Source organism: Biomphalaria glabrata, chromosome 5 (genome assembly GCF_947242115.1).
Source record: "Biomphalaria glabrata chromosome 5, xgBioGlab47.1, whole genome shotgun sequence".
NCBI lineage: Eukaryota > Metazoa > Mollusca > Gastropoda > Planorbidae > Biomphalaria > Biomphalaria glabrata.
The window spans coordinates 38,769,059-38,793,583 of NC_074715.1; the positions used below are offsets into that span (position 1 = coordinate 38,769,059).

A 24,525-nucleotide genomic window follows, 5' to 3' on the forward strand; every position below is an offset into this window, starting at 1 on the left:
CCATTTTGTAGAGCAGTTTGTGTTGATGTTCAAAGGTTAGGGGTGCTTTGTATTGTGGAAATAATAGCAGATATAAGGAAGTAATAAAACGAGCACGTATACATCTTTATTGTAATTCATGGCACCGTCCGATCATTTCTTTCAGCTTCCTGATACGCGTATCATTCATATCATATGTGTATTGGTTTATATTGTATCCCGCAATTTAACTGGACCGTCATTTGAATGTTGCAATAAAATAATAAGTCTAGTATTTGTAAGGAAGTCAACTAATGGCAGAACGGCAGATTTTACAAATCGCAATGTTCAATGTTCAATTAGTGAGATGTAGAGCTAGTTGTTGTTTAGTGTATCTCGTGTACGAAGTACAGAATGAAGTAATTATTGATAAGTAATTTCTTTTTACAAGTTATTTGACTTTTAGCACTGCGGAATCAAATTTTCTAAGACCTCCCGTTTGTGAAGTAAAATAACTTTCCCCTTTCAAACCTTGTGATCTATTGGGCAGATGATGTTAAGGTCTTCTGTTTCTTTGGCTAACGGTTAACGATCAGAGTATCATGTGGCCAGCACAACGACAAACCGCCTTGACTTTCCCCAACTAAAGCAGACTGAACCAAAGGTTTGTAAGATCATCCAGAAGACTGCATTATAATCAATAACCTCAACTACTCTTGAAAAAGTACCAATACTTTCTACATATGTGCGGATTCAATAAGGTTTTTGTATGTCACTAATCCGAGTTTCTACTTGATCTAGAATACACTACATGACATTTGTACTTGTGGCATCTTGGTTAATTTAAACGATTTATCACATTGTCATGCCAGTATGCCCGATATTGGGGTTTTCACAAGAAACTTGAAATGTAGTTTGTTTTTTCGCTACAATTCCATTTGTAAGCGCCATCAAATACAGTAGCATTGAAAGAGAAGAGAAAGCGATATGAAGTAATGTGGAGGAAAATATTTCAAAAGAAAACCTAAAGAAGAAAGTAAGAAACATTTAAAAAAGGAAGATCCTGAGAGATTCGGAAATACAATATATAGGTATAGAGATAGACTAAATAATGTCAAGGATGCTCTACTCAAATAGCACTGTTGCCAACTAAATTTCTAAAAAAAAATATTTTTTTTGCTAAAAAAAAAACAGCGAAAGATCCAAGAAATTGTATTCGACATTTGGCTAAAAAGTACGAAAACAAAATATAATAAACCATTTCAAATACCAATATGATCAATACTTCATATACACTGTTTATTATTGCACACCTCACTAACCCTAAAATCTTAGCTGCCAATAATCCAACTTGGCTAACGTTTTAATTGTACCCAATATCAGAACTCATGGAATCAGGCCGAGCTACAACTATAAAAATACAAGTTGATATCGTAACAGTGTGTTGTTTCTTTTTTCGTTTAAATTTTAGAGGCAGAAACTATACCAAAATAAAACCGTTGACTCGTCCAACTAAAAAGAAAAGAAAACTCGTATCAGTAAATACTCTTCAATTAAAAACAAATACAACAAAGCATAAGAAGAGCCTTGAATTACTCTCGTCTATTTCTCATGCTCCAATTAGGATTGGTTTCATGCTTAATGACCTACTGGTCCCCTCTGGACGAAACCAATCCAGTTTGATTATACTCTACGCTTGAGCTGTATTTAGTGATGGCCGTTTATGTGGTCAGGTTGGAATGGTTTGCGCTGTCGGTCGTTCATGTTTCAGGGATCATTGATTACTGCTATGGTTTATGTGTTTCAGACTTGCGCACTAGATTTATGGCTTGGTAGTTTATGCCAACAGCGAAATTGTACCAGCCTTATCAGTTTTATTTATTTATTTCTTTCATTTAGGAGACGGTAAACAAGTCGGCTTTCTCTTGAGTCATTTGTCAATGTATATGAGGCGTATGGTTAAAGGTACAAAAACTGCTTGGCTACACTAATGAAGGTGGGCGGGACTCGAGTTTGAAACTAGGAAATATAAAAAATAGTCCAGACACAGCTCATATTTCTGTTGCCTGTTACTCAATATGAAAATAATGATAATGTATATTGCGACGCATAAACGCAGTTCTAGACAGACTTGTTTTAGTTAAGTGGTAATATTTATTTCAAACAAAAGCTGGGTCACTTATGGGCTGGACTTCTTGTTTGTATGTCTGCTTGTTGACATTTTAAACGAGGAGCTGTGTAATGGAAGGCGTCCTAAAGTGGCTCAAAACCAGAAATTCAAAGATATCTTCAAGATTTCGCTCAAACAATGACTGGGAAAAACTAGCCCATGATTGCTTCTCATGTCGTGTTGCCAGGCGTGTTTCTGATTACGAGATGAAGAGAATCACCAACAGCAAAGTAGAATGACAAGTGAAGAAACTTAAGGCTACAAGGTCCAAACTGCCCGTGTCCGTGCTCCTAAATCTATTCGGATTTATGAAAGCTAAGATTGGACGAGTTCCTAGGAAATACAATCTTAGACCACCAAGGAGGAGCAGCATGCACACTTCAGATTCACAAAGTAAAAAAACAAAAAAAAAACTTAAGTAACCGTGGGACATATTTTGTTAAAGTCAAATAGAGTTCGTGGTACACATCGACAAGAAAATGTGATATATTCAAGCTTGAATTAAAATAGCGATTCAATGTTATAGACACTTCCGAAATGATTGATGACTTCACTAAGATATAAGATAAGATGTATAGGAATCATCAAAGCGAATAAAATTTTAACCATTTTTCTCACCATACTTTTTTAAATAGGAAATACGAAAACCAATCAGAAATAAAATCTCGGCCAAGAGCATGTCAAAGGAAACAAAATCTTGGTAAGGATTGTTTTTAAAATAAAATGTTTTATTGTCGAATGTTGATATAGACGGACAATATTGATTTGTTATCCAGACCAAATTACTTGGATTTGTGTTGAAATAAAAAGTAATCTCTGCTACAAATTGCTTTCCACGTTTGATCTATGCAACTGTCAAATGTTCAGCTTCTCCTCACGGTAAAACCTTGTCGTGTCATGGACACAGAATACACTTTTACAGAATACACTTTTACAGAATACACTTTTGTGTCGGGTTCTGAATTACTTTCTTAGCAATACACTGCAATTTGAACTAAATAAAAATGGCAGAATTTTCAGACTGGCTCATTACCTTTAATAGTTCAAGATGAATTTAACTATTAATTTCTAGGTCTAACCTCTAAAGTAGGTCACTATGTGGGAACTTCATCACCCACTATAAAGATATATATATATATATATATATATATATATATATATATTACTTATACTTTTAAATAAATCTAAAATTTGTACATACAATTTATGAAATCGCAAAATGCAGAATCCTCAGCACAAAGTACTTTAGTTGTTTTTTTTTTATATATAAAACATAATTAAAGAAAATTAAATGTAATTATAAAGTATAATTTTTCGAAAGCGCATTACAATGAATAAATAAAGAATCTTTCAAAATGGATATCTTAAAACACTGCAAGAACTAAAGTCAAACTTCTAGCTCTGGTTCTGTACAGTTGCTTCCCTTCACTACACTACAGAAATCAGGCAATCCGTCTAGATACTTTCGAAGAACTATGCAAGCTGTGTTCAAAGAGTTTTACATTCATCAATGTTCCTTCTTTGAAAAAAAAAAATAACCGTCTTAAAATTCAAGTACTACTACAGAGATGACATATGAAGCTAAGTTCATGCATAATAATAATTGAGTATCACGTGGTTTAAACATTTTGTCTTTCTGTAAAGATCAATCAAGTTCACTTTCAGTTTTACAAGTTGAGTCAACTTAGTTTACTAAATGTATAGGTAAGACTAATTGGCAGCAATCAGCTATCGCATTTGCTTTTAATTTGACTAAGTTCTGTTTCTAACAACTAAAGGAAATATTAAAAACATATTTGTTTAGGGCTTATGTGAAAAATAAAGTTAACTCATAACATAAAGTGTAATAAGTAATATCTTAATTAAAATGGAATTAGAAATATCATAAAGTGTAATTAGAAATATCATAAAGTGTAATTAGAAATATCATAAAGTGTAATTAGAAATATCATAAAGTGTAATTAGAAATATCATAAAGTGTAATTAGAAATATCATAAAGTGGAATTAGAAATATCATAAAATGGAATTAGAAATATCATAAAATGGAATTATTTACGTCCAAAAGTTGTGAAAGTGTCCAAAGAGACCTGTGCTAATGCTTTCTGAATGTTTACCAAAATGCAATCAAAAGGTTGTACTAAAACATTTGGAATGTCCTGAAAATGTTTTAAATATTTTGATTTGTGTTAATAGCCGACTACTCGTTACATTCATTATCTTTTTATTGGCATTAATTAGAGCAGAGGTCAAGGATCTAGTCGATGTCTGTGTACATTATCACCATAAATTGTGTCTATTCATCGTTACGGAAGGTTCTTGTAACATTCTTGTTGGTCATTACTATAAGGTGAGAATGGTCCAAACTTACCTGTAGTTCTCAGCCAGGGACCTACGCCTGTACTCCGATATTACTCGCAGGTTCTCCAACAGCATAGCATGGGCCTTGTCAGGGTGTTTGATCATAGTGGCCATCTGACAGGTCACAACCTCTTTGCACAGACCTTTCAGCTCCTATACGAAGGCGAAAGGGTTAAAGGTCAACGTCCACCGGACTCTGAAGCCCTGGAACAAGTCTCCAAGATGCTAGAATGAACGAGGTAGAGCTTCTGTCATGACGTCACTGGCAGTAACGGCAGCAATGAGTGAATAAGGCGAAGACTAACGAAAAACTGGTCGAGTAGTGAGCGCATTGAGGCAACTAGGGCCTTGCGTGACACACTGCTCACGTGTGGAGTGGATGCAGCCCGTGTTATCCATTAGTAAGTATCCAGACTCTGGTACTCCGTAGTACAATGGAGATGACGGAGCAACACACTCACACAAAACATATGCAGAACAGTTAGTCCGTGACAAGGAAAATGAAACATGAGCAATCTCTTGAGGCTACACAATTGTGACGTGTCATCTGCAATATTAAAAATGAGAGATATGATGTAATGATGTTTGTAAGAAATGTCCGAAACAATTGTTTAATTGTAAACAATAAAAAAAAATTCATTTTATTAAAAACTGTTTAATGTGTTTGACATAATTGAAGGCCCCTAATTCTAATTCTTGTGGAGACAAATTTTTACTAGAATACTAAGACCTTTGCCCTCGTTACTTAAAACCTAATGTTGTTTGAGGAAAGTGAAGGTAGTGTGACATTGTAAAACCTAATGTTGTTTGAGGAAAGTGAAGGTAGTGTGACATTGTAATATAATACTAAGGTTCTTATAGGTCTGAAACATTGTTGATTGAAACAATGTTGACTTAGCTTTGAAATACTCTACGGACTGAACGAAAAGTTTGAGTCAAGATGTAGTTTTTTGTATTTCTTTAACTCCTACCAATACACTATTGTTAATGTGTAGCACTATGTAGTTAAAAGGACAAGTCATGGAGCCAGTGTTCAAAAAGTAATACAAAGAGACATGAATATTTCTGTACATTATTAAGTCCTAAACTTGTAAGATGGATAAAAAGGTGCAATTAATCTTGAAATTTAAACAAAAAAAAATATTAAAAAATACATTTTAAAAGAAATCGTATTTTGAGTGTAATTGTCTCGATTAGTTTGGATCAGCCACGTGATTAAATTTGTAACAATAATAAATTTGTGCGATTAGAATTATTTTTAACCAATTGGTTTTGTTTAGCGCTAATTCATGCTTCTAGATTTCTCAATACGTTATGACCCTATCACTGTCTGTGTGGATGTTACTTTAATAGCTTTTATAAAGATCTTTTTTTTTAATTCACCCAGTGCTCAAGCCTCCTGAAGAGGACTAACTCAGTTTATTCCACCACATCTGTCAAGTACGATTTATTTCACTTTCATTCCCGAAGAAATAATTGGTTGAAATTTCCACTTGATCCGAGATTGGGTAAGGAAGAAATAACTTGGAACAACTTTTTACAGATAGACAGAGTGAGTTGATAGAAGCTTGGCAATAAAGGTACTTAACATAAAGAATATCGTGTCCCTAATGTCATCCTGGTCAAGGTCTCAAGGTTCATTGCATCTCTTTTAAGAACCAGAGATACTCTCCGTAGTGCAGCCTTTGTTTCCAGTAACATCGTCCTTCAATCTATGACACAATGGATGTGGACGTAGTGTCAGTGACATCAATCCAATCGTGGCTTCTGAAAGGAAACAAAAAAAAACAGATATCAAAGGTAAGAAGTTTTTTTTCTTTAAGTTAAATTTGTGTTAGTCATGTGACATAGTTCCCGGTTTAATTAAAACGTGTGTTACAACAGATATCTCAAAGAAATCGTGTAATACAGTTTTAACAGTAAAGAAATGAATCACAGAAAGCTCCTTGTCTTTCCAAATAAAATGACTATGTGTCTACATTATCTTATAAATTACAGACAAAAGAGCAGACTATTTTGACGAGCGTTTATCTGAGTCTTTATTTGGTTGTTTATATTCATAGATATTTAAACTTTACTGCGTCTTCGGGTCATCTGGTCGATCAGGCAATCTACGCTCGAGATACACTAGGAGAGAAAAATCTCTGATGTGAGTGTGTCCTTAGCAAATGGGAAACGTAAAATGTTTTCCGAATTCATTTGGTGTATTCTAGTAGAGGCTTCTTTTTGTGTATTCTAGTAGGTTTCATTTTGTGTATTTGTACGTTGGATTATTGTGTAATATATAAATGATATTTTAAATTGTGTTTTCTGTCCTGGATTGTAATAAAGTGGAAAAATACGATTAAAGGTGTTACACAAGATACGTTTGGAAATCACTTGTTTGAATACTTGTCATGTGTATCAATGCTATTTTAATGCCTTTTTTTAACATAAGATTCATGCTCTAGTGTAGGCATAATTGGCGAATATTAGCGCACTTCTGTGAAAAGTCAATTTGTCTGAGAATTGTTATTGACACTAGCAGTTGCTTGTAATATATAAATGATATTTTAAATTGTGTTTTCTGTCCTGGATTGTAATAAAGTGGAAAAATACGATTAAAGGTGTTACACAAGATACGTTTGGAAATCACTTGTTTGAATACTTGTCATGTGTATCAATGCTATTTTAATGCCTTTTTTTAACATAAGATTCATGCTCTAGTGTAGGCATAATTGGCGAATATTAGCGCACTTCTGTGAAAAGTCAATTTGTCTGAGAATTGTTATTGACACTAGCAGTTGCGGAGCCTTTGATTTCCTGACATTTCATCACAAACATTATCAGCTTCTAATTTCTTATTTAAGAGCACTAATACTTTGTTCTTTTTTCTGCCCTTTCGTTTCTGTGCTTGTTAAAGCAGTCGTCAGTCTCATGGTTTATTTGGAGAAACCGGAGTTTACAGTTATTCGTGTTCATTTTGAGTCATATTTATGATTTCGGAAGAATCTCTTCTAATAAAAACAAAAAGCGTGGACCTAATGATGCAATGAATAAACTAGAATTTATTGCTCGATCTATCCATAAGTCAATAGAATTGGCTGCATACATTCATTCATTAGCTCTTGTCCCCTTGAACGAATACAATCACTCTCATAGAATAAAACGGTGGATGACATAGTGTTGTGACGCAGACAAAAATAACAATAGTTTAGCCCAGAGCTCTGCACGATATATTCAATTAAATTCATACAACTATATCATATTAATTTACGAATGCTAAATATATTATAATTTCTGTACATTTTTGTCAGCTATTTCTTGTTTGAAAGAGGACATTAGACCAAACAGTACTAATATAGTGATAGAATGTCAGGTTGTAGTAGCTTATAATTCACCAAGTCACTGAAGACTGAAAAGTGTGTTTGATTTGTCCACACAAAACCAAACCGTAATTCCTCCTCGACTCTCCTATGACTAACAGTAAGATGACCACTGCTTAACCCAAGACCTTGAAATTATTCTTGTCCGTCGCTTGTCCAGTGCCGACCACTACAATTTGATTGAGATTCATTTAGCATGAAGAAACGGGGGGCAGACGGGTACGAGAAAAGGAGGAGGAGGGGTGGAAAAGAGTGGGAGTGTTGGAGAAAAATCTGTCTTGACAAGACACAGACAGCGAAGAAGACTTATGTCTTATTGGACGAGATCTTCAGGAAATTGGACCAGTTTCTGTTGCCAAGGATATTAGTGAATGAATTATGTCACTGTCATTAAGGCATTTTATACACCTGAAACATCATACAGTCAAAAAAAAAAAAGGACTACATTTCATAGACCTGAAACAGTTTAATGGAATATATATTTTATATGGGTGAAATATACATGTCAATAGAATCTACTTCATTATCCTTGTAATACGATTTTAATTTATGTTTTTTTTTTAAACTGAAGGGCACATCAAAAGGAATATATTGGACATGAACATGTTGCAATAGAGTTGGCATTTTTTATTCGGGAAATCTTCGTATCACTTTGTGACAATTTGAGATGCTAGATTTCTCTAACAGTATTTTAAACAGGAAGATCTGGAAATAAACATCTCGTTATATTTTAGACTAACTTTGATGTATTTGGATAGTTCAATTTGGTTCTAGTTGTTCTTCTGATTACTCTAATTTAGTTTGAGTGATTTGCTTATGGATTAAAATATTTGTTTGATTGAAATTTACTAAAAAGTCATTGGATACTTTCTTTTCAAAATAATCTCAATGTGTTTTTCTTCAATCGTTCTGTCTGTCTTCTATTGGCTCTCTATCGTCTATCTGATTCTTTCTGTCTTTTGTCTGTCTTTTTTTAGTCTTCCATCTCTTTCTTTCTCTGTCTTCTCTCTGTCTTCTCTATTTTTTCCTCTATGTTTTATTTTTGTCTTGCCTCTGTCTTGCCTCTGTCTTGCCTCTGTCTTGCCTCTGTCTTGCCTCTGTCTTGCCTCTGTCTTGCCTCTGTCTTGCCTCTGTCTTGCCTCTGTCTTGCCTCGTCTCAACTCTTCCAATTAAGTTTCGCCTTTTCTTTCTCTCAATTACATACTTCAAATAAATAATACAAAACTAAAATGAAAGCAATTTTCTCGCTTAACTGGCGACCATGCTTCAGAGATTTGGTTAATTCTGATGAAACAGCCGAAAGGATAGATCGGACTAATTGAAATATAGCCAATGGTGTTGACTCACCGCGTCCGGTCACAAACCAGAGCGCGTGGGGGTGGGGAGGATTATTGTGTTTGTTTCTAGAACCTCTCTTGTAATTGTGACCGGACCATTAGCGCCCAACCCTACTCTTTGAATGTCGAGGGTCCTTGACTTGGGGGATAATCAAACTGGACCAGACAAGTCTTTAGTTTGTCTCCTCTTGACAACCAGCAGAAAGAAATAATTGTCCAGGCTATTATTTCTAGACCTGATCAAAACGTATTCGACATAGAGGTTAAGTCATATAGATATAGTATAGGGAAAGAAGGAAAGAGGTTAAGTCATATAGATATAGTATAGGGAAAGAGGGAAAGAGGTTAAGTCATATAGATATAGTATAGGGAAAGAAGGAAAGAGGTTAAGTCATATAGATATAGTATAGGAATAGAGGAAAAAAAGAGGAAAGAGGTCATGTCATATAGATATAGTTAAGCGAAAGATGTTAAGTCATAGATATAGTATAGGGAAAGAGGTTAAGTCAGATAGATATAGTATAGGGAAAGAGGAAAGAGGTTAAGTCATATAGAAAGAAAGAGATGGAATGTCAACAGACAGAAAGAAATAAGGAATGAAAGAGACTCATTCATGTGTGGTGCCCCAATGGTCCAACAAAGAGACAGATGAAGACATAGGTATTGTCATATATTTTAAAGTCATATTGGTATCGTATTTTAAATATAGTCCTATAAATATAGTTATATAGATATAATAATAATAATAATAAGGAAATATGGAAATTTGTCTTACAATTTGTGCATATTGGTATTGTTATATTGGTATATTCATACAGGTCGGTCGTAGTGGCATTGTCTTATAGGTATAGTCATTTATGTGTAGTCATAAAAGTCATTTGTTATGGCCAAAATCTATTAGTCTATCTATGTATTTTCAATTAATTAAAATTAATTTCCTATATTCATTTTTCAAAGCTGTGACAGAATGTAGAGAGGAATAGAGAAAGACGGCTGTCAGGTCACGTGTGGTCACGTGTGGTTAGGTCCAACAGACTAAGAAATAAGAGAATCTTGTAGATAAGGGGATACAAAAATGCTCTATTTTTAAAAGAGCCAAAGTTTGTTTATGAAATGGTGTGAGTTGTGTGGGTGTGAATTTGTGTGAATTATGAGTTGTATGTTTTTGTGAGAGTTTTTAGTTTGTTGGGTGTGTGAGTTTTGATTTTGTGTTAGTGTGAGTGTATATGGGTGTGAGTTTGTATGGGTTTTGTAGTTTGTGCGTGGGATGTTTTTACGCTGTACTATACATTGATCTGCATCACCAAACACGGGGCGGCCTGTTTCCTTGGTTGACTCATAGACTGGATCTCAAGAGCCTCAGTGAAGACTTGCTATAAATCTCAGACAATAAAACGTTGGAAGTGAAGCTGTTCAAATGTGTCTCGTGTTCAAGAGATTACCAGCCATTGATCGGTGCACTTAGCGCATGACACATGACAAAAGATTTTTTAGGCCTCGATTTGATTGCTAAAAAAAAGTTGGAAAGAAGAAATAAATTCAAATCATTGCAAAGCATCGTTTAAAATCTTTGCGCTGTGTTTGATATAAATCCGTTGAATGTGTTACTATATTTTTAGGTTCTTTCATTTTGATAACCTTTTGGACCTAACTTTCACTGAATAAGTTGATTAGTTTTAGAGGTCAGTGACATTACACATAGGATCCACTCCAAGAAATGTCAGTAACGGTTGGCATGCTTGAAATAATTTTAAAATATGTTTGTGTGAATATATTAACAAGCATAAGAGGTAGGGAGTGGGAAGAGGGTTTGGAAGATCAAAAATCTAATAATGAGAGGAAGAAATGGCTGTTTGAGTTTAGTCAACTGTTATTTGTGAATACCTATATGCAGATATATGTAAGACTGTGTGGGGGATCATTGACTTGTTGACATCAGCCATTCTGAATACTTCTGTCCAAATATTGTTATTATTTGATTAAAATGACACCTTTAGTAAAATCATTAAATTTATAGACCCTTCAGGGTAGAAGAATAAAGAGTTAAGTAGCAATTACATATATAACATCAAGCTATAATCTTATCTTATCTTATATACAAATCTTTAGAGACGAAAACAAAACCTAATAAAATACTCAGGAAAACATAAAGATAAAGGCACATTTCTTGTTCCATTTGCTAGGACAAATTTTTACAAAAGCTCCTTCTTCCCTAATGCTATTAGAGCATGAGCAAGTTGGGGGATGTCTAGTTAACGAAAGGCGAGATTTATAGTTCTTTGGAGTTTGTCGTAAGGACCTAACATTATTCGAAATACATGTCCAGATGCCAAGCTGTCATGTTTGCAACTCTTTCAGTGATTAAAGGTAAGGTATGTTTACCTATAGAGCTTTCAAACCGAATCTTGATAAATATCTTTTTTTAATCTATATTATAAGTTGTTGTGGGCTACTATTTTATCTGGCTTCACTTCTATCTCATTAATTACTTGTAAAATGTTTGTTTTACATGTTTCGGATGTCCCTTCAGAGTTGAAGATAGTTTACTTCCAAGTCCAAACCTCCCGCAGGACGACGGGGGATGGGAGCGGGCAGGGTTTGAACCCTCGACCGTCGATAAATCTGAACGACAGTCCAGCGCGCAAACCGCACGACCAGGCAGCCATCCTTACTTCTCATTAGCCACAGATGTTAATATGTTAATAATACACTTGATAACGACTTTTACTGTTGCAAATGACACATTTATTTATAACCGGAAAGTCCGTTTAGTCTTCATATATGCCGCTACTTATCTCACTATCATCTGTAACAACCTACTTCTATACTATCGCCATGTTGCTCTGCTTGTTCGCCTAGTCTACTGCGTCATTTGTCTGTCTCACTACGTCACTACTTCTACCGTCGCTAAAAATAGTACCCAATATATTTGTCTAACAAAACTAACCTACTCTCTAAACTAGTACATAACAAAGTGCAAAATATCACTGATTGATTATGTACCTATGTCTCAAGAGGTCTAATCAACTGTCGTACGGATTCGCATGAAATTTCTTAAACAGGTTCCTTTTACCTCATAGGTGCTTGCTAAAAAACTATTTTGACAGATTCTCAGCCAGAACGCCGCAATTTGCAAAAAAAAAAAAAAAAAAAAAAACGCAATCTTTCTAGTACATTTCTGGATTTCCCCAAAAGACCCACTCTATATATAATGCATAAATATAAATGTATAATAACACAAAATAAACGTCAGTATTTTTAAAGCATATTTTCTTTCCTTTTGCCTAAAAAAAGGGAATTGCAGCGAATGCGTAAGTACAAAGCTTATGAAAACAAAATCAATAATTCATTGGTGCGTATCTGGCCATTGAAGACACTTTCAAAAGGGAACTGATAAAAGCAAATTGATATTTTTTTTCGAGAACATGTGTGTGTGTATATGTGTGTGTGTGTGTGTGGGTGGGTGGAGAAAAAAAAAGACTATATGAAATGCAGATTCTGTAGAACTCCTGAATAAGAACTAGATGTGCATGAATACTAAATCTAGATTTATAAATCCGCCGCCTAACTTATATAAGACGAAATGACGTTTAGCACATTGATATTAATTCAAATTCGATCATACACATTAGAAGTGGAAAACACATCAGATAGTGCTAATCACATCACAGAGCAGTAAACACATCAGACAGTGTTAATCACATCACAGAGCAGTAAACACATCAGACAGTGCTAATCACATCACAGAGCACTAAACACATCAGGCAGTGCTAAACACATCACAGAGCAGTAAACACATCAGACATTGCTAAACACATCACAGAGCAGTAAACACATCAGACATTGCTAATCACATCACAGAGCAGTAAACACATCAGACAGTGCTAAAGACATCACAGAGCAGTAAACACATCAGGCAGTGCAAATCACATCACAGAGCAGTAAACACATCAGACAGTGCAAATCACATCACAGAGCAGTAAACACATCAGACAGTGCTAATCACATCACAGAGCAGTAAACACATCAGACAGTGCTAAACACATCACAGAGAAGTAAACACATCAGACATTGCTAAACACATCACAGAGCAGTAAACACATCAGACATTGCTAAACACATCACAGAGTAGTAAACACATCAGGCATTGCTAAACACATCACAGAGCAGTAAACACATCAGACAGTGCTAAACACATCACAGAGCAGTAAACACATCAGACATTGCTAAACACATCACAGAGCAGTAAACACATCAGACAGTGCTAATCACATCACAGAGCAGTAAACACATCAGACAGTGCTAATCACATCACAGAGCAGTAAACACATCAGACAGTGCTAAACACATCACAGAGCAGTAAACACATCAAATATTGCTAAACACATCACTGAGCAGTAAACACATCAGACAGTGCTAAAGACATCACAGAGCAGTAAACACATCAGACAGTGCAAATCACATCACAGAGCAGTAAACACATCAGATAGTGCTAAACACATCACAGAGCAGTAAACACATCAGACAGTGCTAATCACATCACAGAGCAGTAAACACATCAGACAGTGCTAATCACATCACAGAGCAGTAAACACATCAAATATTGCTAAACACATCACAGAGCAGTAAACACATCAGACAGTGCTAAACACATTACAGAGCAGTAAACACATTAGACAGTGCTAAACACATCACAGAGCAGTAAACACATCAGACAGTGCTAATCACATCACAGAGCAGTAAACACATCAGACAGTGCTAATCACATCAGACAATAGTAAACACATTAAAAATGGTTTACACGTTAGAAGTTAAACACATCAATCAGCGGTAAACACATCAGTAATAAACACGTCACTAAGCAGTAAACACATCAGTAATAAACACGTCACTAAGCAGTAAACACGTCAGTAATAAACACGTCACTAAGCAGTAAACATATTACAACAGTGATAAACACATCACGTGATGTCAGACACAACTCTAGTCATTTTTGTAGGCCTTAAGATCTTACAGATACTGTCCTATTCTTCAGCCAGCGTTGTCAGCTCCGTAACATTTCACATTGGAATGGATGAGAATGTCCGGAACAAGTCTTCCTCCAGGGAACTGAAGGGAACTTGGAGGAAGAAAACATAAAGAATGGGAAGCCCCTTCATCATCGCCTATTCTTCCTTTCTGTTTGTATCTTTACTGACATTTTACTTGCAATAGATAGACGAAAACAATGTTTTTTTTATAAGCCTGTATTTGTATATTTGTGTAACTGAAAACTTCATTAGCTTCTGTTATTAGACAATTCTAATTCTTTTAAAAGTAATGTCGATATCATCAGACTTCTGTGGGTATTCGAGTTTAATGCACGACAATAGGCGCGTATTTTTTTCTTTAGTTAGAATGAAATGAATGGAAATTAGTACTTAGAGCCTACCTCATGAAAACACTCAAATCCTAATTTCGTCTGCTTGTTTGTTTGTTTGTCTGTCTGTTTTGAAATGTTCACGTTGTATTCTATTTGCATCATTATGTTTCGAGTCCAGTTTTGACATAATAATAATAATAATAATAATAATAATTTAATGTATAGAGCACTGTTAACAAACAAAATGTAGACTTAAGGCGCTGTGATAACATTACAAACATAAACATGAGAGCTTAATGGTCAAACTAATCTAGAAAAGTTTTTAAAAGATGAAGTAATTCTTCCCAACCCAATTTTGTCTCTCAATGCATACCAACAGCTTTCTGTAATATGATTGTTCCTACAAGTACTATACATTGATTCTTCAATCAATTCCTACTGTATGTTTAAATAACAGTAAACTAAATAGTCATATTTTATTTATCATTGAAAAATAAAGAAATACAAATGCTGATTATAGGGCGCGAACCCACGACATTCACGTTAATAGCACGATGTTCTATAGACTTTGTTAACCAACCATCTGCTAGAAAGCTGTTGGTATATGTATTGAAAGTGTAAGCTGTTGGTATACGTATTGAAAATGTAAGCTGTTGGTATACGTATTGAAAATGTAAGCTGTTGGTATATGTATTGAAAATGTAAGCTGTTGGTATATGTATTGAAAGTGTAAGCTGTTGGTATACGTATTGAAAATGTAAGATGTTGGTATATGTATTGAAAATGTAAGATGTTGGTATATGTATTGAAAATGTAAGCTGTTGGTATATGTATTGAAAGTGTAAGCTGTTGGTATACGTATTGAAAATGTAAGATGTTGGTATATGTATTGAAAATGTAAGATGTTGGTATATTTATTGAAAATGTAAGCTGTTGGTATATGTATTGAAAGTGTACGCTGTTGGTATATTTATTTAAAATGTAAGATGTTGGTATGCATTTTAAAAAATTTGATTGGGAAGTATTACTCCATCTGTTTTCATGACTAGATTTGAGGGACAGTAGAAAGTGATTTGAAGTTATTTAGATTTAACGTCAGGTCCAGCTTAACAGAATAAATAGCGCAGTCGCCCAATGCCCCATCCTACAATTTAAAACTTTAAAAAAATGAAGGCTTGATAAACAAGATTACAAAGAGAGTTTGTGTTACACAAACTCAGAGGCGGCCCCCGTCGAAGTCGGATCACTGTCGGATCTGCATATTCGCAAATAATATTCAAGAGGGGATTTAATTTTGATGTAAAATGTTTTACACGTTTCGGATGTTCCTTTAGAGTTGAAGATAATTACTTCCTAGTCCAAACCTCCCGCAGGACGACGGGGGATGGGAGCGGGCAGGGTTTGAACCCTGGGCCATCCATAAATCTGAACGACAGTCCAGCGCGCAAACCGCACGACCAGGCAGCCATCCGATGGTCAAAAGTAATAATGTTTCAAAGATTCATTTGCCGTAAATTTAAATTTAAATTTAATAAAAAATAGTAGATTAGTTTTAGTATATTAAAACATTACAATATTGATCAAAACGTTTGGAAATGAAAATCTACACTTTTTTTTACTCTTTAAGTTTAGAAATTGAAATTCTACATCTTAATCTAGTCTATTTTAGTCTAAACTAGATCTAGAAATCTAGATCTAGACTCTAAAATAATTTTAATTAGAATATAAATCCAGATCTAGATATACTGTAATAAAAATCTAGATCTAGTTTAAAAAATCTAGATTAGATCTAAATCAAGATATCATTCCTTTTTTAAACGCGAATCACATAACGAGGCTTAATAAACATTACTATGCCGAGTTCTTTTTTCATTTCGTTTGAAGAATTTATTCCATACTAGACATATGTTACCCGCGACCCGCGGGTCTTTATTTGCGCATTACTGTCGATATAGTCACTGAGAGTGTTTTGTAAACAATTAAACGAAATAATAATGTAATAAGTAAAGCGAATGTGTCAATGTAAAAATAGTGTGAATGAAGCTATCAAATCAAAATAGCTAATAGGCTTAAATCCATTTTTTAAAATTAAAACATTTGCTTTTGAATAATCTAGTGGATTGGATTTAGATGTATGTTAAACGTAGCTAATGATCCTTTCACGTTATTTCTCTTTCGCTACGAAAATAAAATTAGTTTTGCGAAAATGGTTTACCCGAAGTCGATACATTCTTATCTATTAAAAACGAAAAGAGAGATAGCTTTGTTAAATAAATGGGATTATAAAGTGAACAATTAAACGAAATAAATTTTAGTACGCGATTCATGAATGAATATAGATCTAGGCCTATCTCAACTCGGCTTCGCAGCTTTCGTAAGCGAATGTAGCTTTAGAAAACCAAATTTTAATGTTTATTTGATCAAAATATGAAATGAATGGACTTTAATTAATATATTTATGTGTTAAAGTATAAAACTATCTGTGCGAAGAGAAGTTTTATCATCTTAGAGTTGGATTAGAGTTTTAGATCTAGGGATGGTATTATAAAGTGAACAATTAAACGAAATAATTTTTAGTACGCGATTCATGAATGAATATAGATCTAGGCCTATCTCAACTTGGCTTCGCAGCTGTCGTAGACGAATGTAGCTTTAGAAAACCAAATTTGAATGTTTATTTGATCGAAATATGAAATGAATGGACTTTAATTAATATGTTTATGTGTTAAAGTATAAAACTATCTGTGCGAAGAGAAGTTTTATCATCTTAGAGTTGAATTAGAGTTTTAGATCTAGGGATGGGATTATAAAGTAAACAATTAAACGAATTAATTTTTAGTACGCGATTCATTACGGTATTGTCTAATGAAAGAATGTTCGTCAGGAAATCTGTAATCACAGATATAAGGAACTAATTAATGTAAAAAATGCTTTTGAAACACAAAATTGAAGGTTAATTTTATTATATAATGAAATTATTGGATCTTCTTTTGTATTTTCAAGTGTCAAAGTAAAAAACTATCTGCGCAAAGTGTATTTCTTAAAATTAGATCTAGGTCTAAATCCTTTCTATCTTTTCTCATGTCAACATTGTAGACATGGCCTAGATCCATAAAATACTTTAGCTGTAATAGAGTCGGACAACTTTATTTTTTTTGAGGGTCTTAAGTTTGTTTTAGGGCTACAATACATACACTACGGTCTAAGTTGGTACCCAAGGAACATTACTGCCTAGTTTTATCAAGATTGGTCAAGCGGTTTTGATGTCTTTAAGTAACATACATACATACATACATACATACATACATACATACCCCTCACATTCTACTTTATAATATAGATAACGTCAGAGGGAAAAAAAAACACTACGTCACACGGCCTAGCTAGACTAAAAATCGCCTTCATCTATAAGAGCCATTTATCGAGTGTTCATAGACTTTGGTGCACCGAGTGCGTTCTTTAAGCATTTCATTTAAAGAATTCATTCCATATGACGTCAAAGGAAAAAAAAACACTACGTCACACGGCCTAGCTATAAAAGAAATCGCAATCATCATTACGAGCCTTTTATCGAGTGTTCATAGACATTGGTGCACCGAGTGCGTTCTTTTAGCATTTTTTTTAAAGAATTCATTCCATATGACGTCAAAGGAAAAAAAACACTACGTCACAAGGCCTAGCTAGACTAAAAATCACCTTCATCAACACGAGCCATTTCTCGAGTGTTCATAGACATTGGTGCACCGAGTGCGTTCTTTTAGCATTTCATTTAAAGAATTCATTCCATGTGACGTCAAAGGAAAAAAAAATACGTCACACGGCTTAGTTAGAACGTCACACGGCTTAGTTAGACTAAAATATGTTTTCATTAATACAAGCAATTTTTTCGAGGGTTAATAGACATTGCTGCACCGAGTGCGTTCTTTTAACATTACATCTAAAGAGTCCATTCATATGACGTCAAAGAAAAAAAATTCCATTACCTCACAATAGGCTAGTACCGGTACCATAAAAAAAAATGTCTTTATTTACACGAGATATTTAACGAGGGTTCGTAGACATTGGTGCACTGAGTTCTAATAGAATTTATTTAAAAAGGATCAAAGCCGCATTGTTTTTGCGTTTTGTCTGTCAGTCGGTCTGTCCGTCATCTTGATATAAAAAAAAACAACTAAAAGTTATTAAAAATTGATTAACCTTTATTTTACGTTTCAAAACATCGCAATAATTTGTAGGTATGAACACAATTGAAAAGTTTATATAATAGATTGTTCCGGATGTTTGTATAAATAGTAAAAGAAAAAGAGAATTTCAGATAAATGTAATACCGTTAATTAATTTTTTTGGATGGTCTCGTATAAAAATTAGATGTACTACAGCCACGTGGAGAGATTTTCATACCTTACTTTGGTGTTTGGATTCTGTTTTCCTTAAAAATCGGAACATAATATTAACGATAATTAGATTTTTTAATGTTTTAGGTAGAAAGTTAAATGTACTGTAAGAGAGTAGTGAGTTAAAATATTTTTCATAAAAATCCGTAAAAACATTATTTCGTAAATGAGAAGATTATTTGTTTATTAATTAGAAGAGGGAGTTCAAACAATTATTTGGCGTTAGTAGATTTTTAAATAAATTCGGAAATTTGTGGCGACGATTTGTAAGAAACAAAATCCGGAACTTTCTTTATCGATTACAAAACTTCTATGTTATGTTTTACAAGAAAATTAAATGTCTAAAAAGTAATTTTCAGTAATCAATTCTAGTAAATTACTTTTTTTTAAAGCCTTATGCGATTTCAAAAAATCATTAGGCATAATTCATGGTTTATAAAAACAATATCCGGAACATTTTTACACTTAATGAAATATAAGTCAGTATAGAGATTTTGATTTAGCATTAATATGCTATTTACATAAAAAACGGAACAACATATTATTGATAATGTGTTTTTGCAACGTTTAAGCATGGAAATTGAATGTAATATAAATTAGAAGAGCAAACAAACATTTGTTGGGGTTGATTAGTTTTGCACAAAAAAATCCGGAACAATTAATTTTTAGATACTTAAAGCTATTGAGATGTTACTGGAGGAACATTAAAGTGTAAATCAGATTTTCAATAGCTTTTAGAGTTCTAGTTTTTTTAATCTAATCGTGACGGACAGACTGACCAACAGACAAAACGCACAAAAAGAATCTTCTTTTATTCGGATGGGGGCACTAAACGAAAAATAAATAAAATCTGATTTTTTAAAAAAGTTTAAGGAATTGGTTTAGCACCTGACCATATAGCGACGTTACGCTACTGCACGAAAATCGCTGCATAGAAAGTCCATTAAAAAAAATGTGCGTGATATTTACATACAAAATGCATTATTAGCCTTTATAAACAAACAGAAATGTTTTCTTTTAATTTTAGCAGCTAGTTGACCAGAAAAAACATCTTTAACTATTATTTATATTTGTTGTAAACATTTCCTGTACATTTTAAAAATATATTTGACTTAGTGATACTGAAAATACACAAAAATTGTCCATCTTTGTTAGCATATTGTAACATTGCTTCCCTTACATTTACGTAATTGTTTTAGAATTGGTGTATTTTTATGAAAAAATCGCTTGCATAATTAATTTTATAAATTAAACGGTTTGCTTTTAGAAAACCAAAAGTAGCCGTTGCACCTAAACTTTTCAAGCCGCATTTAATGATGAAATAATATTTTTCATATCTCTTCTAGTTTTCGAGATCTGAGTGTGACAGACGGACAGACGGACAGACGGACAGAAGGACAGAAGGACAGACGGACAGACGGACATTTTGCACAAACCTAATAGCGGCTTTTTCCCCTTACGGGGGCCGCTAAAAAAAACGAAAATGGAGGTCAAATGTGCAAATACTCTATTGTTTCATTACAATGAAGAATTAATAAAATTTATTTTCATTAACACTTTTCAAGAAGGCCTAAACTAAATTCCAGCCAAGTGCCTCATCTTTACTCAAAACCGGCCCTGCTTAGCGCAAGACAGACGCACTGCTACTCTGATGATTCCTCCGTCCAAACTCCAACTGAACTACGCCACTGACCTAGAGAAAGAGTTAAAGTGTCGCCTGCTGGCGTTGGCCTGTAACTGTGACACAAAATCTCACAGAAAAGTCACACAAGTGTCAAACAAGAATAAATAGCTATCAGCCTCAAACACACACACAGCACACGGAGGCGTGTGCAACAGAGATGTCACAGAGATAAAGTGCGACAAGACCTCCCACAAAGATTATCAATAAATATGTTCCCCCCCCCCTTTACTTCTTGCTTCCAATTCCCCCCAAACCTTAAAGCATTTATCGATCTCTCTGAAAAGCCTTTGGAACTCCCCCCCCCCTCCTGCCCCCCATCCTCTCTACTATTATCATTGCCTGACGTCTCTCTACTGCAGCAACAAAAACAAAAAAATACAAAACAAAAGAAGAAATAAAATAAAAAAAGACGGAAGAATGTTAATGAGGTTCGACATTAGGGCCGTGTATTAGAAAATTGCGGTGGGTTGTTGACAGAAGACTCGAGTCAGGGACAACTAAACCGCTGTAGGCGTATTATATTTTAACTTATAAAACTTAACTTGTATAACGGGAACAAATACTAAGTACAGCTTTTTTTTTTCAATATAGACAAATTTCACTTAAGATGAAGGAAATAAACTGATATTTAAACAAATCCAAATCACAATAAAAACACATTCTTACAGTCTGGCATTCTGGAGTCTTTTGGCGTACGTAGCACAACGAACGACAGCGCCGACTTTCTTGCAGCACTCTACAAAACTAACAAGGTTTCCCATATTACCTTATAAAAACACACACAAACACACACATTCCATAACATTACAATAGCACAGCGCAGGACGGACTACTGCGGCGTTGGTTCATATTTCGCATGGCTCGGGCCAGACCTCGGCTAACGGTGCCCCATCTGGGAAAAGGAAGAGGAAGCCGTGTCTCATATTCTTTTTGACTGTCCCAGACTTTCCGATTTTCATCTCGACAGGTCTGGGAAGTCACAAGTTCTTGACCTGACGGGACATATGTGCATAACGCACAACAGCAGGTCCAGGGCTTTCGAAAGAGAACATTTTCGCCTCTCAGATCCTCACTTAAATTGGGTTTGATTATGATGATGCCTCATGTGGATGAAGCTGGTTTTTAATGAATGTCTTTTACACGTGTAGTGGTCTCTGCCTGATAGTGTGTACATTGTAATCTGATTGACATCAAAGTGGTAGAGCTAGTGATCAAACGAAACGTTGATGGTAGCTTAGTGTGTAAAGTGTCAAATTTCTTTAAATTGTCTTCGAACTTGGTCCAGGATTGGTCAAGTTAAGATTGAAACATTATTATACTCCCCTGCTCATATAGATATATAGATATGAAATAAGTTTTTTTTTAAATTTAACATAAAGATCAAATCAAAGTCACTACTTGTATTTCATTAAAATCTAAAATTCGATTCTACTGGGTACTATAAACTTAAAGGTAATCATAGTTAAAAGGCTTGTCTTCGAGTTCAAAGTTTAAGTAGTGCGACCTACATATTTTGCCACAATTACCATAGCCATAACCATTGTCCGCCGGTGGTCGATTTTCAAAGTAAAGATAAGAAACTTTCTTTTTGATTTTTTTGATCCGGTTCACGTTCATTAAGCAATAAAACAGGAGAAGAAGAGAAAGCAATATAGAGAAGTATGTAGGCGACATAGTGGAATCTTATGAACAACGTAAGAAAACTTGATATAAAAATATCACTAACTATTGAGCGAGCATGTTTTTTTTAATAAGCCCCCCCTCAACACGCCTCCCTACCCCTTTTTTTTTTTAAAATTACATCTTTTCAGACAATCTGTTCTATGTCTATAATATAGAATTTAAAAAAAAAATCAAAATCAGTAGAAAAAAAAAAATAAATGAGATGTTGAAGAAAGGAGTGAAACGCTGTTGAATATGAAATGTGTTTTGTTGTTACTAAAGATTAGGAAGCGGCGAATGTTGACTAGAAGAGGGAGATTCATTAGCATTCAAAAGAGTTTGTGTAATTAAAGATTTCAAAAAAAGTTAAAGCTAAACAAAGTTCCAGAGAAAGAGAGAGAGACACACAAAGTTCCAGAGAAAGAGAGAGACACACACAAAGTTCCAGAGAAAGAGAGACACACACAAAGAGAGAGAGAGAGAAAGAGAGAGAGAGAGAAAGAGAGAGAGAGAGAAAGAGAGAGAGACAAAGAGAGCGAGAGAGAAAGAGAGAGAGAGAGAAAGAGAGAGACAAAGAGAGAGAGAGAGGGAAGAAAGAGAGAGAGAAACAAAGAGAGAGAGAGAGAGACAGACAGAGAGAGAGAGAAAGAGAGAGAGACAAAGAGAGCGAGAGAGAAAGAGAGAGAGAAAGAGAGAGAGAAAGAAAGAGAGAGTTAAAGAGAGAGAGAGAGAGGGAAAGAGAGAGATAGAAAGAGACACACACACACATTCAAGAGAGACGGACGATCGATAGGACGTGAAAACAAATGGTGTTGAAACAATGATGATAAAAAAAAAACACAGCTCACAGACAACAACATCTCCATCTTGTTGATGAGCGGCTTTAGACTGCAACATTAACAGCGCCCTTCATTAAGCACCCTTCCTCTCTCTCTCTCTCTCTCTCTCTCTCTCTCTCTCCCTCTCTCTCTCATGTCTAAATACACACACTCTCTCTCTCTCATGTATAAATACACATACACAGAGAGAGACACATGAACAAATCCTTCCATTATCTGAACCCATCTATTTTTTTTTGCTCTTGATTTGACTGAAAACCTTACTCCAAGGCATGCCTTCTTCAGCCCCGCCTCGGCCACATTCTGAGAGGTAAAATGCAGATTACGGAGGGGATAGGATAGAGAAGGAGAGGGCATTTGTATCCTGGCAGCGGGTGTGATGTGTCCTATTGGCTTGGGTGGCAATGTATACAAATCTTGGCCTTACAGGTTGGCCCTGGACTATAAATTATCTTTCAGTCTCCCCCCCCCCCCTTTTATTCTACTCCTTTGCTCAAAATATTGTTACTAAATGATGGTCATGATGGTACTTATCCAAACAATGATGTTTTGATGTGGTGAGAGCCCCACCCACCGAGCACGAGATAACAAAAATATTTACTTTTGTTGAAGAGCGTCAACGGAACTACTTTGTTGCTCCCACGCGTGTAAAGTGTGCGAGAGACTGAGAGTAAAGCGCCTAAACTTTGAAGAGACTTCCAAATCTTAAGTACATGTATGTTCAGAGGTTCTCTTCTGTAGGAATAATGTATTTCTGCAGTTCAGAATACTGATATTTTCTTGAGGGCGAGGCATCGATGGTACTCACGTTCCTCACCAGGAACCCAGGCTACAAGACTCGACCCTAGCGGAGCCCTCTCAATTCATAATAATGCGGGCTCCCACTGCGAATTTCTTACGACCGCTACACTCCAAAGTCCAGACCCGCAACTAGATTATAAGCAAGTTTCACGAGAGACAGAGCCTGGAGAAATACGAGAAGAGTATTTGAAGGTAGATTTAAAACAAACGTAGCTATATTTGTCAAATATTGAAAGAGGTGACTTGATTAAAACTTAGCGTAATTCCTTTATCCTTAATCTAAATACCCATTAGAACCATTTAGCCATTTACCTTTTATTGAGTGAGAGCGACGTTCTATTTTGTAATATGAACAGTTCAGAACACTTTCTGTTTCTGTTACTACAGATAAAACTCTACAGTTACGTGTTCCACTTTACAATTATAGACAAATAAAAGTGTTTGTCTCATTATCTCTGCTTGAACATATTCTATGACACTAAATCACCAGCATACATTCGTTAACAAAGATTGTTTAAAAAATGCATTCTGCACTTGCATTGTTTATAGGTTTAGTTATTTTTTTCTTCAAGAGTTATCGTTCCTGTCCTTGTG

General features: G+C 34.8%; 1 protein-coding gene across 3 annotated transcripts in view; it reads right to left on the reverse strand.

The window, feature by feature from the left end:
• Positions 1–24,525, reverse strand: part of LOC106059239 (potassium voltage-gated channel protein Shab-like) — a 316,180-nt gene that overhangs the window by 254,413 nt on the left and 37,242 nt on the right. For 2 of the 3 annotated variants that reach the window (XM_056031359.1, XM_056031357.1), the window contains exons 2-3: positions 5,799–6,254; positions 4,498–5,034 (exon numbers count right to left, since the gene is read on the reverse strand). In XM_056031359.1, the coding sequence (XP_055887334.1) occupies positions 4,498–4,601 (104 nt within the window). In that variant the 5' untranslated portion in view covers positions 4,602–5,034; positions 5,799–6,254. The remainder of the gene's footprint in view (positions 1–4,497; positions 5,035–5,798; positions 6,255–24,525) is intronic. The other variant, XM_056031358.1, reaches the window with a different exon arrangement.